The sequence below is a fragment of the Gallus gallus genome, chromosome 3, assembly GCF_016699485.2.
Source record: "Gallus gallus isolate bGalGal1 chromosome 3, bGalGal1.mat.broiler.GRCg7b, whole genome shotgun sequence".
NCBI lineage: Eukaryota > Metazoa > Chordata > Aves > Galliformes > Phasianidae > Gallus > Gallus gallus.
Window position 1 is genome coordinate 12,014,396 of NC_052534.1, and position 18,518 is coordinate 12,032,913.

The 18,518-nt window shown below is 38.8% G+C and overlaps 1 protein-coding gene and 1 pseudogene across 7 annotated transcripts in view; one reads left to right on the forward strand and one right to left on the reverse strand.

Moving 5' to 3' along the window:
* Positions 1-18,518, forward strand: part of CDC42BPA (CDC42 binding protein kinase alpha) — a 174,957-nt gene that overhangs the window by 42,356 nt on the left and 114,083 nt on the right. For all 7 annotated transcript variants that reach the window (NM_001398237.1, NM_001199443.3, XM_046938649.1 and 4 more), the window contains one exon: positions 15,111-15,202. In NM_001398237.1, the coding sequence (NP_001385166.1) occupies positions 15,111-15,202 (92 nt within the window). The remainder of the gene's footprint in view (positions 1-15,110; positions 15,203-18,518) is intronic.
* Positions 271-3,505, reverse strand: LOC107052877 (annotated as a pseudogene).

Consider the following 18,518-nt stretch of genomic DNA (forward strand, 5'->3'; position numbering starts at 1 on the left):
CCCCTGCACCGACCCCTGGGGAACAGCACTTGTGACCGGTTGCCAGCTGGATTTAACTCCATTCACCACCACTCTCTGGGCCTGGCCCTCGAGCCAGTTCCTTACCCAGCCAAGAGTGTGGACTGCCAGCTTCTGCAGGAGAATACTGTTGGAGACAGTGTCAAAGGCTTTGCTGAAGTCTAGGTAGACTACATCAACAGCCTTTCCCTCATCCATCAGACAGATCACTAGGTCATAGAAGGAGATCAGGTTGGTCAAGCAGGACCTGCCCTTCATAAACCCATTTTGTTTGTTTTGTTTTGTTTTTGTTGTTTGAATATAAAAAGTTTAAGTCAGAGTATGCAACAAATAAAATCTACAGAAAACAGATTTTCCCATCACAAGCTCTTGCTTACCAAATAATATTTTGAAAACATGTTCCTTCAGTCATTATGAAGTTCTTAAAAGACAAAAGAAATTAAAATTTTGTAGGAAAGTCTAGTAGACCAGAGACTGTTGTTTCTTCCAGGGTATTTTGTTGAAGCAAGGCTATCCTTCAATACATCCCACGCCATCCTCCTCCACCCATGCTGCCTTGCCCATAGTATCCTCCACTATTTCCACTGCTGTGACCTGCATATGATTGACAGAAGGTCACCTATACATACTGTAGCTGCCCAAGCCATCAGGAATTCTGTAACCACCACTGTAGTTATTACCCATTCTACCAACAGAGCCATAACCTTGATCTGTTCCATCTCTGCCGTAGCCTCCCATTCCAGAACCACCTCCAGCAGTTGAATTCAGGAACAGTTCAATGTATCAATGTTGCATGTGATTTTTATCCTTGTACGTAGCAGCTACTGCATCCTCATGTGTTACAAATTCCATGTCTGCCTTGCCTGTGGCTCCTCCATCTGCCCCAATATCAATGTGAACTCTTATAGGATTCAATGGTGAGAAGAAGTTTGCAATATTGTTTTCTGTTGCTCAAAAAGGCAGTCTTTTCATGTGAACAAAATGACTGCCACCATAGAAACCTGAACCTGCATCTCCAGCTCCATAGCCATGTCCTCCCATGCTTCTCCCATCTCTCATTTGGTCATCATAGCCATAGTTATTGTAGCCACCATAGTCATCAAAGCCACTATATCCATCCACCATCATATCCACCACCTTCTTGACACATTCTGTCATACATACTTCCACGCCCAGCTCCATAATAACCCCCTCTTCCTTGTAATGGTCTATCATATGGTCCAGGTCATTGTTGTCCCATCATTCTTCTCGGCATGTCAGAGAATCCTCTGATTTCACTCTTACTACTTTCAAAGATTTCAGTGTATCTGTGCCCTATTCTTTCCTTGTGTTTCCCCGGAGCATTTTCTGCCATCTCCTTTGAAGCAAACTGCACGAAGGCCTCACCTGTGCTTCTCCCCTGGTAGTCCAGCGTCAATGTTATCCTATTTGGCACGATTTCCAACCCTTGGAAAAACTGAACGATCTCTTCCTTGCTACAGCCGAAGGGCAGGCCTCAGAGCTGCACCACCGTCCCATCCTTGGTTGTATCGGTGGGCCCATTGTGTTTTCCACTCCAGTCTATTTTTGTCTAAATCAAGCACGGGAGAGATTCATGCGTTCCTCGATGTGTCCCAGTGGGACCTGCTGCCGGGAAGGAAGCCCCTCGCTTCCAAGTGGCCAGCGGGCAGGAGTGTATGCAACCGCCACTGGCAGGATGGCGTCCCAACTGCACAGCTTAATGCCAGATGACCATTTCTTAAAAGACTGCAGCTGTTATTTACTCAGACCAGTGTAACTAATAAGTGTTTTTTAGGTTGTTTTTTTTTTTTTTTTTTTTTGGTCAGCTGCAGAGCTAATAAATCACTTTTGCATTTTACCAGGTACTACATATCCAGAAATTATTATTTCCAGTAATACCTTATGCCAAGCCTGTTTAAGGAGGGTATATGTTTCTAAGGTACTAAACGTAACGGGCTTCCTCAATTTTGATTTCTCAGCCTTAGTTGATTTAATAATCTAATAAAAATATTTGTGAAGCAAACAAATAATGGGGCAACTCTGCCCAGCTCATATTCCTGGCAGCTTATTTAGGCATTGTAGCAGGAGCACTGGGGAGCTGTAGAACAGAAAAGATGGTATTAGGAGAGGTTTTGGTGTGGGAGTTGGTGTGAGTTGTGAGTCATGGCATTCAGCACTGGTGACTGACTGGGAGATCACGTAATGACTCTTTGGCAGAGCCAGTTCCTCTTCGCTGCTTCTGGTGAAGGAATACTGGCAGATCAATTTGAAGCTGGATCTTCTAAGCTGGATTGCCTGGATCACGCAGCTTTGATTTGTTCTCATGCATTCATTTGTAAAAAAGCTAACGAAGCTAATCAGCATTCAGATGATACTTTATACTATACACAGTGAAAGTGTAGGGCATTTTGGTTGATAGAAATATATGTATTTTTTTAACTGCTAGTGAACATTAATGTCTGCATGCATTGGGAATGGGTAGATTTGTGAATATGTCTATTTCAATCAACTTGATTTGTTTTAATTTGTAGGACAAAACATTACAAAATAATAGGATTTGTCAGTTATCAATGAATACACTTTAGACGGGTTAAACAATATTGTGGCTGCGAGCTTTTTTAACTGGCTGTCATTACTTGGATTTTCTGACCCGTTTCATTCTTAGCAGTTCTGAATACTTCAAAAAGATAGCTGGTGAATGTCTTTTAGGAACTCCCCTTGGATAAGCAGTATTGTCCCTGAAGACTTTGCACTAAATGTTTTCTGTGCTTCTTGTTGTTCTTCTGCTAGGCTACGTTGTTATTAACAAACCCTCTGGAGGTTTGAAGTGGGGATGAGTGCAAGGGGAATCTGTAACATTTTACAAAGACAATCCTTTAACAGAGGATTTAATAACAGATATTAAAGTAAGAACAGTAAATAAAATCTGATTAGAGATTTTGGAAACGTTTCAGCTCTAGTGATAATGTAAACAGCATTTAGAATCCCTTGGTACTAGCCTTTTGCCTTCTTGAGTTGAAAAGTACTGAATTGAAAATGTGAACTTCCATACAGAGCACTTAAGTTTGACATCAGTATATTTATTCCAGTTACTCACGCAGGCCCCAAAGAGCTCACAGTCTAGATAGAGTCCAAAGAGTCATGAGCTGGAAGACTTATCTGACCTGAGGGAAGGAAGAGAGGAAAGACAGGTGGTGTGTCTGTTATTCAGGAATTTTTGTTCATGACGAATACAGAACTAAACTGAAGAATGTTTGTAGGAACAGTCTCCAAGAGAGTGCTCAGAAGTCTGTAGACACAAATAAAGTAGTAAGAGCTGAATTTTTCCTCTTTGTTGTGATGCAAATAATTAGAGTTATTCTGTATTTGGTAGCTTTTTTTTTTCTTTCAGATATGCTGTTGCTTAGGTTTTAGTTTGAGGCAGTATTTAGTATTGGGGCGGTACGGTCATAGACACTGACTGTTTTACCTTGCAGCTCTTGACCATTGATTTTATTCCTTTATCTTGTGACAAAAGTCTAACAAATATAACATTGGCAATGGTTTTTGAAGTTCACAGAAATATTCCTCACTGAAACGTGCAAATATAAAATAACTGCTGTGTGCCTGTATGTCCTGTTAGCTGCTCATCTGGAATATGTGGTCACAAGCTTAGCGTGGTCAAGTGGGATATTTATAATCAATAACTTTGATTATTCAATCTGGCTTTCAGGCCTTTGAGTGGCAGACAAGATCCTCTCATCCTAATTGATGGTCAGGACAACTGCATCTTTGATTCCTTTGCTGTTAATGTTTCCTATGTTAATTCATTTGCTAGTGCTTAATTACAGCTGTAATAACTACTTAAGCACTTTCTTCTGTTAAATATGCTACCATATTTAACAAGCTTAATGCTCTGCTGTGGCCGATTGTACCTGATTGGTCTGTATGTTTTGTTCACATGAGTATGTGTCCCAGAGGGAAGTTTTGCCAGGAAATACTCTGCCTTCCAGCTGTAATTGAATGGATCTGAACAAGCAGAGACAGCTGGGTCCTGTTTTGGTCTTGATTTTTAGAGACCCAAGGGATTGGGAGAGTGGGAAAGGGATCCTGTGCCAGTTGAGTGAGTTCAAATGAGGAAAAAGCTTTACTCCCTTGACTATTCTGCATTTCAACTATTAATACAGTAGAGCCTATTCAAATAGTTGTATGTTCTTTGTGCTTTTGTAAAAGGCTTGCGTACTTAGGTATTGTCTTTTTGAAATGTAATGTCTTACTGCATAAAGCACAATTTTCCAGGTCAACCACCCAGCTTTAATCGTAAGATCTTATGGAGTGCAGGAAGGAAGCTGAGAAGGCCTTACAATAACCAAGGAATAACATGCTATTGGAAGTTCTTTCATGGGAACATTCACACCATAATTAAAACAACAGCAAAAGCAAACAAAACAAAAACCTTCCACGTGACAGGAGAAGCAAGTAGCTGAGACAATTTGGACTTGAATCTGACTAAATTTAGAGAACTTTTAATCCTTCTTGTATCTGTATTTTGTAGTGGTCTTAATGTGTAACAGAAGCTTTTTTCCAGGTGTTTTTTTTTTTTTTTTTTTTTTTTTTTTTTTTTTAAATGATGCTGTTGGAGCAGGTTCAGGTTCAGAGGAGGGGCACGAAGATGATCAGAGGGCTGAAGCACCTCTCCTATGGGCACAGGCTGAGAGAGCTGGGGCTCTTCACCTGGAGAACAGAAGGCTCCAGGGAGACCTGATGAATTATGTACCCATCATTTTTAAATCTAGAGAAGGTGATGATAACAGTAGGTAGCAAACATCCTTCTTTAAAATGTAGCAAGATATTTGCATCGGTGGAGTCGTTCAGACTTAGGAACGACTGTTGTTGTGAAGACAAAAGGTTGGAGTCTAGCTGAATTAATGTGTTATTTTTCCCTATTTGTTTATTTTCTTCTCAATGTTAGATATAACACAGTGGCCTAAAATGTTCTTCTGAGGTTTTTTTATGTGGGCAGTGTTGTACTTCTGATATATTGCAGAGCTTTGTTTGACATTTTTAAGCCAATGGCCTTATAGCACTCCTTTGTGACTACTTTCAGTCTTCCAAGGTCTTGCATTGATACTGTATTTCCTGAAAGTAGTGTTTCTCCTTATTTTTATGTATCGATATACGTAGATTTCCCCACCCTACATTTTACTAAATCTTCAAGGCTCTACTTGTAACTAGTGGATTTTCTTCTGCATTTGGTGAATCTATAAAACTGATTTTTTTCCCTGATTTCCTAGCATTCATTTTTCTTATGACTTAAACATATTTCTGAAGTATTTTAATACCTGTAATTGCAATCTTTTTTTTTTTTTTTTTAAGAGTGCAGTTTCCATTGAAATATTTATATGAAATAGCCGGACTGTGGTAATAGTTGAAAAACAATAAACACTAACTAAAAGCTGTGCAATAACCTGCCTGGGAAATATGGTTGCTTCACTGAAGAAACTAAATGGGACACTCCCTCACCTGAAAACTTGTGCATTTGTGTATAAATTGAAGGATTTATCTTCTATGCTCTTCTAAAATATTATCCATTACTTTTTTGTGTGTGCAGTTGCTTTTTCAACTGCCTTTTCCCTTCGAGTTCCTCATAAACAAAACATTTGAGATGACACTTGGCTAAAACGCAAAGAATTTTCAGCATTCACTGAGTGTTTTATGTATATAAACAAATGGGTCGCAGTATCACAGTTTGCAAATAGTTTCTTCTTTATTGCATCACATGCATACAGGACCCTCTCTCCTGTCCATATCCAGAGGAAATTAAAGCATAGAGCAAAGAGAAAGCAAAGAAAATAAGGAAAAAATGCCTTGTATTTGGAGATGGAGAACAGTTTGTATTGAAGTGAGTTTTTCTCTGTCAGTTTGAAATGGAAATAATTAATCCTTGACTTAGAGGGGAAAAAAATTAGTTCTACTTGCCACTTCTTTTCCTCTTAAGCTGATAAATACAACCAAGTAATCCTATTGTGTTATATGATTATCATCAGAGAAAAATTGTCTTTAATGTAGTAGTAAAGAAATGCTTTAATCTGAGTATCTGCCTATCATAACAGGCATATGGCAACACATCTCCTTATTACTTCAGGGAATGAGATTTAAAAAATACATAAGTTTTACCACCCTGCAAGCACATACATGGAAGAGCTCACAGGTCTGAGGTGTCCTTTCTGACGTAGTACTGTTGAGGATACAGCAGCATGCAGGGCAGTTCAGATGTGTGCTTTGTGAGAATCCCTTTGCCTGCTGTGTTAGGAACTCTAAAGGTTTCATTTGAAGCACCCCTTAAAGGTGCTTTGAAAACCTTCTTGTTGTTTAGGAAAATGTTTGTGCTACTGTCAAAATCAAGATTGTGTTAGAAGTTTAAGTTTATTAATGGCTATTAGTGATCTTTTTTGAAGTAGTAACAGATTTCGGTGATTCAAATGCGCTGAAGGTTGAATAGTAAAGTTGCCATGAGGACAAATTGAAATAAAATAATATTAATCAGTGTTAGTTTACAGTGATTTCTTAACCAGGAGGAAAGCAAAGATGATTGTAGTTGAGAAATAGAGTGCTGGGTCAGGTGCACAGTTGTGTACTTGGCCCATTTGAGAATAAGGAGCATTTCATCATACTCAAGTCAGGTTTGTTATAGGCAGATCACATTTGAGTGCTACTGAACTTTCAAATAACTTTTTAAAAAAAAATTTAATTAGAAAGGCTTATGTTAAAGCTAAGTTCGCTGAAGATCTTCAAGGAGTGCTGATAAGTTATTAAAGGATTATTATTAAAGTCATAGTTGAATCATGACTTAAAATCATATTTTGTGAAACAAACGGAACTACTCATGCTCTTACGGTTGTGTCGGTTGCATTGCTCAGCTTGCATACAGAGAGCAAGCAAAAAGTGTGCTGTTACTACAGTGGAATTAATATGGGGTGATGGCATTGAAATGGTATGGGGAGTGGCATATAGACTAAGCTACGGAGGTGGAAAAACTTCTGTGGCTTTAGGAATGGTGCTGCATTTGGTGAACAGGAACTTGAAATTGTAGAAAGCGGTAGAACAAACTGCAGTGGTGTATTGTTTCTTATTGCACTTAGTGACTTGATGCTCAGAATCAACATTTTACTGTAATGTATTAAGAAGTGCTCTACAATTCTATTGTACTATTTCATTTTTGCTGATTTCAGAGCAGTCTATCAGACGTACCAGTCAGTGTCAAATAAACGCAGGGCAGTGGTCAGAAGTCAATTTATCTGATGACAGCGAGAGATAACTCCTAAAGGAAAAGGATCACTTAGATGTATTTTGAACTTGCTTTCTGTGTTTGAACTTCAGTTAGCTGTGAGGTCTGGATCACAGCCACATGACTTCAGACATCAGCTTTCATTTCAAACCTGTTGTCCATGGGGGTAGAATGAGAATTGTAATGGTATGCACTTGTATGATACGCATCTCCAGGAGTTCTCCAGTTGTGACTGGGACTTTGGAGAACTGTTGTAATGCAAACATGAATAACAGCATCAGTGAAATATGCTGTCTGGGGTGTACTCATGTGGTTTTGAGCAGGCTTATGCTATGCTTGTAAAGAGGAAAGAAGGTATCCTGTTACATGATATGGCAGTTCATTTGGTGGCTGCTTGCCTCTAACAAGCTGTAGACCAGTGTGTCTGCTATTACAGCTTGACTCTATTATCAGCCTTCTGCTCCGAGGCCTTTGCAGCTTGCTGGAATGGGTCTGAAATAAAGTCTAGTGAATACTTCAGGATAAAAGCACTGTGATGGAGGACAGAAACGAGACTCAAACGATTCACATGCTCAGTGTGTGAGATTTGGCAGGTGTGTATTTTTACAGGTATTAAGTGTATGTAGATGCTAAAAATACATAGCTACACAAACAAGTCATGTTAGTGGAGCGGAGTTTGTGAAGAATCTGATCACCCCCACTATCCACAAGTCTCACAGCATATCCTTTAACATAAAGAGATTAAAAGAGCTTTGGAGTTTAACGAAGTTTTTATTACCTTTTCTTGGAAATAAAAATGAATGAAGGGAGTTGCTCACGTAAGAAGTCAGTATCAGCAAAACATGAGATGTGACCGGAGTATATTTTCTTCGTGTAGATGACTATAAAAACAGACTTCAAAATTGTAAAGAAAAAGGAAGGACTGTTGTACAGCTCAAGTACTTCTTACTCTGCTGCAACTTAATGGAAAATAAGTGGGAGCAAAGCCTTCAAAACTAGTTGTGGTTAAGAGGAGGAAGGAAACGCACCAGGAAACTGGAGGAAGGATGGTGGCAGGTCTTCATTGCCAGTGCTGGGACTTTGGTAGAGAGACTTCAGATGGGCAGAAGAGAGTTAGGAAGGAAAGGGAGGAAACCACAAAACTAGTAGTTAGGGCTGCAAAGAGAGCTGGGCTCAGCTGGAGGCTTCTGTGACTTGCAGGACAAGGGGATGGGGATGTGCTGCTGAAGAAGGACAGTCATGAGCAGACTGACTTAAAAGTGAGTGAAGTGTGGATGTGGAGAAAGTGGAGGTGGCTCCATGGTAAAATGACATGGGGATAGGGCAGAGTGTTGCTGACCACTGGTTCTTGAGGTGGAGATGTGACTGAATAGCTGAGAAGGAAAGCGATGGGATGAAGAGTTGCAGGAGGGAAGAGGTGAAACTGATCACCTATTTGTGAGAGGAAGGGAAGGTAGTCTAACTCATTCTGCAGTATTAGGTGTTGGACTGAAATCCTTAGCATTCTTTTTCCTTTGTCTTCAGAAATCAAACGGAGGACTCTTAAAGTGCTGTGAAATACTAAATAAGCAGGCAGCTTGTCTAGCATAAATAGCAGCCTGCAGCACAGGCCCTTTAGTTGCTGAGCAGTCAGTAGTAGGTAGGTGCCTGCCTTCGGTGGGCCAAAGTCACTGGCTTTGTTTGAGTAAGACACTCCTGTGTTGTTACGGTATGCAGCAGAATTTCTAGGAGTTATTTTTTATTTTTATTCAGATGAGATTTTTGAACGACTGTTTAATTAAGAATGCAAAACCATGCATGCAGAACAAAGGAAATTGCAGAATGAATGATGCCTCCACAGCACCCTTGAGGAGACTTTACAGGCATCCTTTGTGGGTAGAAAATACCATTTTTCAGAAGAGAGATCTGTTACTTGACAGGTGCTCATTCTCTTCCCTACCCCCCCCCCCCCCCTCTTTTTTTCCCCACTCATAGAAATTTGCTGTGTGGTTGCATGATTTGTCTCTTGAATAATAGTCACCCATTGCTCAGGTAGTCACCGACTCATTATCTTCATGATGAGTAAGATAGTATTTTTCAAGAGTGTAGTCATTAAATGGTGATATCTTCATTTTATGTGATAAAATTAAGGATTGGAGAGTTTATAAATTCTAAACAGGACATTAAAAAGGAATACTTCTAGTTTAATTCTTCAGAACGTTTAGTAATTCTAAACACAGGTGCAATTGATTTGAGTGCAAGCATGCAGTGATTTTAGGCAGTCAAATAACAGCAAATTGAGTTATGTCAACTACTGAGGAATGTGAAGTTTAATCTTGTCTTGTCAGACAGTATGAGGGATAGTGTCTAAGCAGCATTCAGCTTTATGGGCACATAAAGCTTCTTCTTCCTTTATTAGCCTTTCAGGTTTTCTAAATACCTCATATTTAGGAGGAAGTCTTTCCCCCAGAGGGTGGTGACGCACTGGAACAGTTTGCCCAAGGAGGTTGTGGATGTCCCATCCCTGGAGGCATTCAAGGCCAGGCTGGATGTGGCTCTGGGCAGCCTGGTCTGCTGGTTGGCAACCCAGCATGTAGCAGGGGGGTTGAAACTGGATGATCATTGTGGTCCTTTTCAACCCCGGCTATTATATGATTCTATGATATATTATTATTTTTTCACTGCTCTTATTTTACTTCCAGAGCATCTGCACACTCTCTGCTAGGTGAAACAGGAGTCCCGTGATAAAGATTGTACTGACAGTGCTACAAGAATTGCATCAGAATTCAGTGCACAGGCATGATGAACTGAAGTTCAATATTTCATTTTGTTGCTGGTATAACAATATTTAAACATAAAATGGTTCACCAAAACTTGTGTGACAAGAAAGAATAGTAGCACGAAAAAGTAATGGCTGTATCTTGATGTAGTATGGAAGGGTAACCCAGACCTGCAGCAAATGTTTTATGAATGCATGGATTATTTTTCATTTGAGACTTTGGGGGTGGAACAGAACTATTCTTGTATGTTTGGGAAAGAGATTTTATTTCTGTCTCTGATTTTAAAATTCCTGCTGAAGAATCTTTTGTGGTAGCTGCAGCCAAAGATGGCTGGATGGTCTCCAGTTGACCTAGATGAGAACAGATTACTTTTTTTTCCTTTTCCCTCAGGATCCAGAATATTGTGTCTGTCTGTACCGTAGTACAGGAATTTGTGGACATACTTCTCATTCTTGGAAAATGACAGATTCTTAACTTGTGCATACAGATGTTGGCACTTAATTGTTCACCAGGAAAAACATGTTAAAAATGTTCTGAGGGTCTGAAAATTGAATCTTAACTGTGAAAACTTGAGAAGGGTATTTGAGGCTCGTATTTTTTTCTTAGTCTTTAATAAAGTTCTGTGGTTCGGCTCTTATCTACCACGTTTTGACTGGTTTGTTCCAAAGAGACAAGAAACTGCCTGAAAGCTTTCTTGTGCTGCCCTGACAGTTTTAGGTGGGTAGAGAGGAGGGGAATGCTTCATCTCCCAATTAAGTTGAGCAGCTCTTTCACCAGCTCTGCCTTGCTGACTGTCCGTAATTTCTTTAGAGGAGTTGTGTTGCTTTTGGAAGGAGCGTTCTCACACCTCTTGTATGGAGCTTTTTGAAGCGTCCAGTTGTGGTTCTCTTAACTCAGAACTGCATTTTATGCATTTCGTAATCACGACCGATAAAGCCAGTTGAAAATAAATTCAAGATTGAGCATATGAAATAAAAACACTTGTTATCCTTCAGGAATTCAGCAGAAATTCAAAGCTGCAGAATGTCTTAAAAAGCAGGGCTATCTCAGTGTATTCTGCTTTCTTCTTCGGTTTTGTTGTGTTTGTTTTGTGTTTGCAAGAACTGTGAGGAGGAATCCAAGAGCCTTCTGGGAGTGCGTTGAGTGACAGTGTCTCAGCTTGTGTGGCTCTTCTCCTTAGCAAGGGAATGCTCTCTATGCATTTTTGTAATTTTTTAACTGGTGAAGGGGAAAGGGGGTTTTCTCTTGAGATGGCAAGCAGCAGTGTTCCATGGCTGTTTTCTTTTTTTCCTTCATAATGAACTTTCATCATTTCTGATGGATACAGCATATAGTTTCTAAATCTTTGGCTTACTGAGGTATGTTGTATGGAACAGTGCAGTGGGTAGAAGCCTGGTTTTGTTGTGTGACGCCTGGATTACTGAGGAGGAAGCAATGTTTTATCATTCCTTGGAGAGGCAGGACATAGATACCTTACTGAGACCTGCAAGTAGAGGATACACATTTTCATCGAAGCTGAGTTAGTTGTCCTGCTCACCAGTACAGTAACTATGGCATCAGTGAGGCACCAAGGAGAATTGAGAATTCCCTGACATTGTCCCGTTGTGTTTCATTGAATTTATATATCAGTTGTAGCTGTGCGTTTTCAGTTAGTTGCAGCTCTAGGCCTGCAGATGTTTATCACTTTCTTTAGACAGTCAATCTGATCCTCGTCTCACTGGGGTTTAATTCCAGCCCATGCATAAAGCAGCTCTGGTTCTCTGCAGTGCTTTCCTGGGGAGGGAAAAGGTCAGTTGCAGATGAGGGAGAGAGAGAAGGAGCTCTGCCACCCCAGCCTGGAGGTCAGCCCTGACAGAGGAGAATTTCAGGGCTTGCTCTGCCCAATCTCTGGAGACTGGGAACTGGAAGAAAAGAGAACAAGACAGGATGACTAACTTTGCAAATGAGACTCCAGTACTGCTCTATTTTCTGTGTGTGTTTTTGTGTTGCTTTTTTAATTACTATTGATTGTTGTTTGTTACCGTGCACATTTGTAATTACAATGCTAAACTGCACTGGATTAACAGTGTTGCTGTCCTCCCCGACAGCTCTTCAAGAGGTGGACTTTTATCTCCAACAGTTTAAAAATTAAATCTCTTGGTATTAAATATTTCTTAGCACTGCTTACAGAATGCTTCACCTTGCAGCTTGTCAGGCTGTTCAAGTATGGCGTCTCTACTTCAGAATCCATACAAGCTGGAATGTATGCTCCTCAGTATGTCTGGTTTGGCATAGGGAGGCCCGGTGATAGGCTTAGCATGCTTTTAACATGTTACTCCAGGTGAAATTACAGACTGGTTTTAGATGGAAGAATTTGAAACAATTACAGAATTCTTCTCATACTCTTGGTTTTTTTTAACATTTTGATTGCTTTATAAACAGAAATGGAATGAATGTCTCGAACATAAAATGTGAGGAACAACCCATAGAGACTTAAATTACTTAAAATAGTCATGACAGGTTCACCTCATTAGAAAATAGTTTAGCCTAGCTTCTAGTATGTTGGTTTCCCTTGAGGCTGAGTTGTCAGATGGCTTTTTCTTGCCGAATGTAATTGATTAAGTGTAAGGAATCATTGCCAAGAGGATTGTGGTTCAGTTTTCCCAGGCTGATCAAGATCCAATGTGTTGGTCAGGTTGGGTGGCCAGTGTTTTTGTAGAATAGTTCTTACAGATAAAGATGTATCCTTCCATCTCTGTGGCAGTAACAACAACATACCAATATGCCTGCAGACAGGCAGGAAGGAAACTGCAATTCTCTGATAAAGGGGATGTTATTTTCTAATGGTTAGTTTGCTTATGACTCTGTTATAGGGAATGACCGTGTGAATAGAGGAGTGGGCTGTATCCCCAAATATTTAATAAATTCAGGAGCCCTCTGTATTGCAGGGACCCCTCTGTGCAAATTGCATTTTGAAAACTGTTTCCTGACCTTGGGGTTTGCTGTCTTCGTAACAGCTCATACAGCATTGCAAAACTAGTTGCAAAAAATCTGCCCACTAACCTCATAGTCTGCAAAGCTCGATGCATGAAATTGCTGTCTGAACATAGGCCTTCCAAGACCCTTGACCAGGCCAAATTTTCTGTACTAAAGATTGCTGTTGCCACAAGAATATCAAATGTTTGCACAGCAGACAAACAACGTTGATGATGAAGCACACTGACCCTTTTTAGAACAAGCTATTTAGAGCACATTCCTAGGGCAAGACTTTTTTGCGTTTCTTGGACTGTATCTTGCTTCCTAAAACTGTTGGCTATACATTGACATGTCTGTTGCTAGAGATGATTAAAAAATATTGAAGAGAAGGGTTTACAAACTTTTCCCCTAACACTGATACTACAAATCATTAAATGAAATCCAAGCGTATTTTAGTCTGTTGTATTTTACTGAATCGGTTTTAATGGTGTTTATTTTTCCATTGTCCCTATGGGAACCCTGGAAGATTCCAAAATGTAATAATTAAAGAACGACAGGCCTTTCCTTACAATATAAAGTGAGAAAGAGTTTTGTGGTTTAAACAGCTCTGCTGTTGCTTGTTAACAAGATATTTTGCCTGTTACTCTAGCCAGGCCTATAATGGTCAAAAAATGTTCAAGTCAAGAATGGTGCGTTTGTTTTCAATCAGTTGTTTTTCAAGTTAAAAGACTTTAATGACTGGTTTTAATTTGTTCAGTAGTGTTCGTCAGTAGTACTAATAGTTGGGTTAAATTACTCATGTTCTCCCCAGTAAAGAAGTACTTGTCTCTTGTTTTGCCTATTTTGAGACATTTATTCTTTTTTTTATTAAGTTATAGAATCATAGAATTGCTTGGGTTGGAAAAGACCTTCAAGATCACTGGGTCCAACCACAACCGAACCGTACTAGCCTAACTAACAACCCTGCGCTAAATCACATCCCTGAGCAAACTGATTTTAAGTTTGAGATCTCTGTGGACTTGAGAAAAATACCTTTTAAAATTTACATCCTGAAAGAATGCCTGCACTTTAATTGTCATAAATATTCTGAGTGAAGCAGTTATAAGCTTAAGGTAAAAATGTTAGTTTATTTTACAGTGCAAATCTCAGTGTCTTGTGGCTGTATTTTTACTATTTGGACCTAAAGCCTGTTTTTTTGGTCTGTTTCTTGAAGCCAAAGCTGATGTTTCCAGAGCTAGAACAAATGGAACTGCTGTTAGAGAGTTGATTGTTTGCATCTGAGGTATCTTAGAAAAATTAAGTTCAGATTTCTCAACCTCTGTGTCAGCTTGTACAGTTGTTGCTGCACTGCCAGGGATGTTAGGAAGGAACAATGGGGCTGATAGGAAAATTCTAAAGAACACTGTTACTTTTGTAGTGCAGTGATACTAGTTATGTTATGGCTTGTATGGTCAAACTATATGAGAATCAAGGAAAACCTTATTTCCAGATTTGGATTTGGGTGGGTATGTTTTGTTTTGTGTTCTTCTGTTCATTTTATAAATCGGCTTTATACCTGTATGATTTTTCCACTAACTGTGTAAATAATGCCTTGCAAATACAATTGTTCTCACTTCCAGAAGCTAAGAATTAACCATTAAGTGTTCTTGAAGTTGTCTGTAAAACTATTGCATGATGCAATGTCAGGACAAGTGTTACCCTCCCAGTCATCTTTCATCAGCATTTTAATTTTCTATCAAATACAAGAGCTGTTTGGCAGAGAAATGAATAGCATCCAAAGGTCAAAAGTGAATTCCTCAATATATTAAACCTTTCTTTTGCAATAACAGATAGCATAAAACATAGATGCAGTGGACAACTGTGAACACAGAAGACTGTGTTGTTCAGTGGACTGTTTTCTTCAGGGAAAAAACACCCTTTCTCTCACAGCAGTTTTGGCTTAGTTTTTATTGGTTATTATTTCCAGCTTTGAATTTGCAATGTTACATTATAGAGCACAGATATATGAGTAGTCTGTTGTTTTAAGGACTCTAATTACATCTATTTTATGCTACTGTTACATTGTCTTTTGTTGTTGTTTTTTAATGATTGATATTTTTCTTCTGTTTCAGCCAAACCATTTACATCTAAAGTGAAACAGATGCGACTACATAAAGAAGATTTTGAAATCCTGAAGGTGATTGGTCGGGGAGCTTTTGGTGAGGTATGTACATGAAATAGGCAGGAGGAAGGATTTGAATATGCTCTTGCAGATCTGTGGTGCTGAAGAGAGACAATTGACAGCCCATGTATCATGTACATATGTACAAATTTTACATTATGTGGACGTAATGGATGATATAGGTCAACCTAATAATTGATGCAAGTATATTTAGATTTATATATTCTCTGACAGCTCATTTTTTGAGAGGAGACACATACATGTGGGTTGAAAGACAGTGTTTCAACCATCTGATGATAAACTATTTGCTTGACTATAGTTCTTTCTAGTCAGCAGATCGGCGCTGCTGAGTTACTGACAGTATAAAGATCTAGTCATTTCTAATTATCCTAATGACTAAATTGTCTGAAAGCAGTTTTCAAGAACTTAAACAGATATTGATACTGATATTCTAGGAACGCAGAAATCTCTCTATTGTTGTCACTTTATTTCCTCAATTTGATATTTAAACGTTGTTTTCCTGCATTTCTTCTTACTATTAACTATAAAAAGCTTTTGCTGCCTCTAACTGAAGAATCTCTTGTTTTAAGTTGTCAAATAAGGCTGTCAAACAAACCTCATTACTAGGTTTTAAGGACAATAGGAGTATAAGAATACACAGGCTGAGGAAGCCTGAATGAGTAAATCTTACTTTTCAGCATCTGCTTCTTGATACTAAGTACGTGTGCTTTCTTCTTCACGCAAGGCACTATTTATGTCAAAAGAACAATGTTATATATAACAGTGGCTGATTTTTTTTGTGGTCAAATGTGCTAAAATGGGAATAGTATGTGAAGTCTGTGCAGAACGTATTCCTATTTGCCTCAAAAAAATCTAAGAGCTAAAATCCAAAGTACAAGGAAAAGACTGTGGAAATGTTTTTCAAACCATGACATTCTGAATGGTTTGAGAGCATCTCTGAAGGCTTCAAGGCAGATGAGGAAGTGCTGGTTTAAGCTTTGCTTATCTATTTGCTTAGTGTGAAAACTTAGCTTTGCTAATCTGCGATTATGGAAAATAAAATTTCTATAGTTTTTAAGGAACAGGAATTTTTTTTACTGTAGCGTATATCACTACATACTCTGATTTTACCTCACTAAAATGGGCAGGCATCAAAATGACAACAAAAAGGTAGCATTTACTTCATGTCTTCTGGTTTTTTTGCTTTGTCTGGACTAATGATTCTTTATAAAATCATGTATGTTATCTTTTCATGGATGATAGGTATTTAATCTTAACCTTTGCCACAGAGAAAAATGCTGGATTCACCATTCTGAGACAAACGTTTCTGCATGGAACAGTGACTTTTCTCATTGCTGCCATAGCAGTTGCAGCTTAGTTCATGTATGAATCACGTAAGATGCAAAAAAGATCACTGATATAAGTACTTTCTTGTCAGAAGAACCATGTGTGAAACCTGCCTTGTATCTTGTTTTTGTAAGAAGTCATTTTTGTCTGCTGAATCAGCATCAAACTGCACAGCAGCTAAACCACAAAAAAAATCCTGTAGTGCTTTTTTAAGAAGCTTCTTTGCAGTGAATCATGCCACAAATAGTGAGAGCTTAACTTTCCCCATCTTTTTCTGGAGACTGTGCATAATGTGGTAGTTCTAGGAACAGTAATGCCCTTTGTAATGCCCTACCTGAGAAAGACAGCATGAGTACTAACTGTGAAAATTGTCAGTAAGGAGAAAACTTGAATTCTCTCAATGAAAACATTTGTTCTTACATGTTCTGAAAGTAGGACTTCTTAAATACTTGTATTGATATACTTTAAGTATACTGACTAGCTTAAAAACAAATTTTAAGTCTTAGACATCTGTCTTGGAAAACAAATTCTGTGTGAAATTACAGTAATGTTTAAAGAAATGCAGACAAATTTTACTACTCTTTTAGCCACCATACACTAATATTCAACTGTGAAATACTTTTGTGATGCAGTAGATGATAATAGTTTGCTGAGACAGATTAAGAAATCTGGAAAAAGGTGCTTTCTTTTCAGCCGACTGCAGAGGAGACCAAAGCTACTGCAGGTAGCAAGTCTCAGACTTGCTCTGATTTTACACTACTCAATGGCTTCAATTTTCATACTCAAATATTTCCCTTTTTGTTTATGCAAGTTTGATGGAGACAAGTAGTTTAAAGGTGGCTTACAACTGCAAGAGGTTCCTGGTTTTGTTTTTCCCTTAAGTCCTTAGCCTGCTCGCTGTCATTCCGAGAATGCTTCCTTTTAGTCAAATTAATGATGTCCACTTCACCTCTCCATGTATACATTTGTATACATTCACTTTTTTAACATTTTGAGTAAAAGAGTGCTGCCTTTAGAAAGCACAGATGTCTTCCTGATGTGGACACCAGGTGCTTTCACTGTGCTTGCTTTCAGCATGTGGTTTGACAAATTTTAGTGGACAACCCTAAACAAAAAGACTTTGTGCTTGGAAACTGAAGGAGTCTGCTAGGAAAGTACAGGAGCACTGCTGATTCCAGTAGGCAACAGTTCTTACTGGTGTCTCTTAGAAGTATAAAAACATGTCTGATTTAAGGTTCTACATAATGTTGAAATTTTCTTTCTGTTGCTGCTTTAAAAAAAAAAATGCTACTTGGTTTTGAAAGCAAATATTTATGTAGCTTTTGGTATTTCAAAGATGATGATTTTTGTAGCTCTGAGAACTGATGCAGCCATTCCTGAATTTTGGCATCCAGTTATGAACAGTAACATTCTTCCCCTGCCATCAATCCAGAGGTTTATCATAAGACTAAAACTGTGAGAGAAGCCAAAGGGGTGCTGTGCTCAGATGGTGTTAGTTTCTCAAGAGAGATGAGGCTGTTAGTTCCCTATATGTTCCTTTCAAATTCAGTTTCTGGGGTGCTGTCTATTCTTCATCAACCGGTGCTGGCCTTTTTCCCCCCATTTTTTTTCTTTTCAGTAGTAGCTTCTGGCCTAGCTTCGTTATTATGCATAATTAATATTTTATTTTTAAGATCATTACTTCTTGCAGTAGAAGATATGTGACTGGCAGAATACCAGACAGTGCTGCTGTTTGTGGGAAGTACAGAAAGCTGTTGGAGGAATGAGGAAAAAAAAATGACTAAACCAAAATGTTTACATCAGCACATACCAATAATTTTTGTTGAGCTGCTCACAGGAAAATGTAAATTAAAAAAAGCAAGCAAACAAAATTTCCACCGTGGAAAAAAAATATATATGTCAAGTGTCCAATTTTAGTAAATTCCAGTAGGAAGGCACTTCAGGATAACTACTGAGGAATGGCTGTTCTTTATTCTGTCTTGACAGCTTCACTGGGGAGGGGAGTACATCA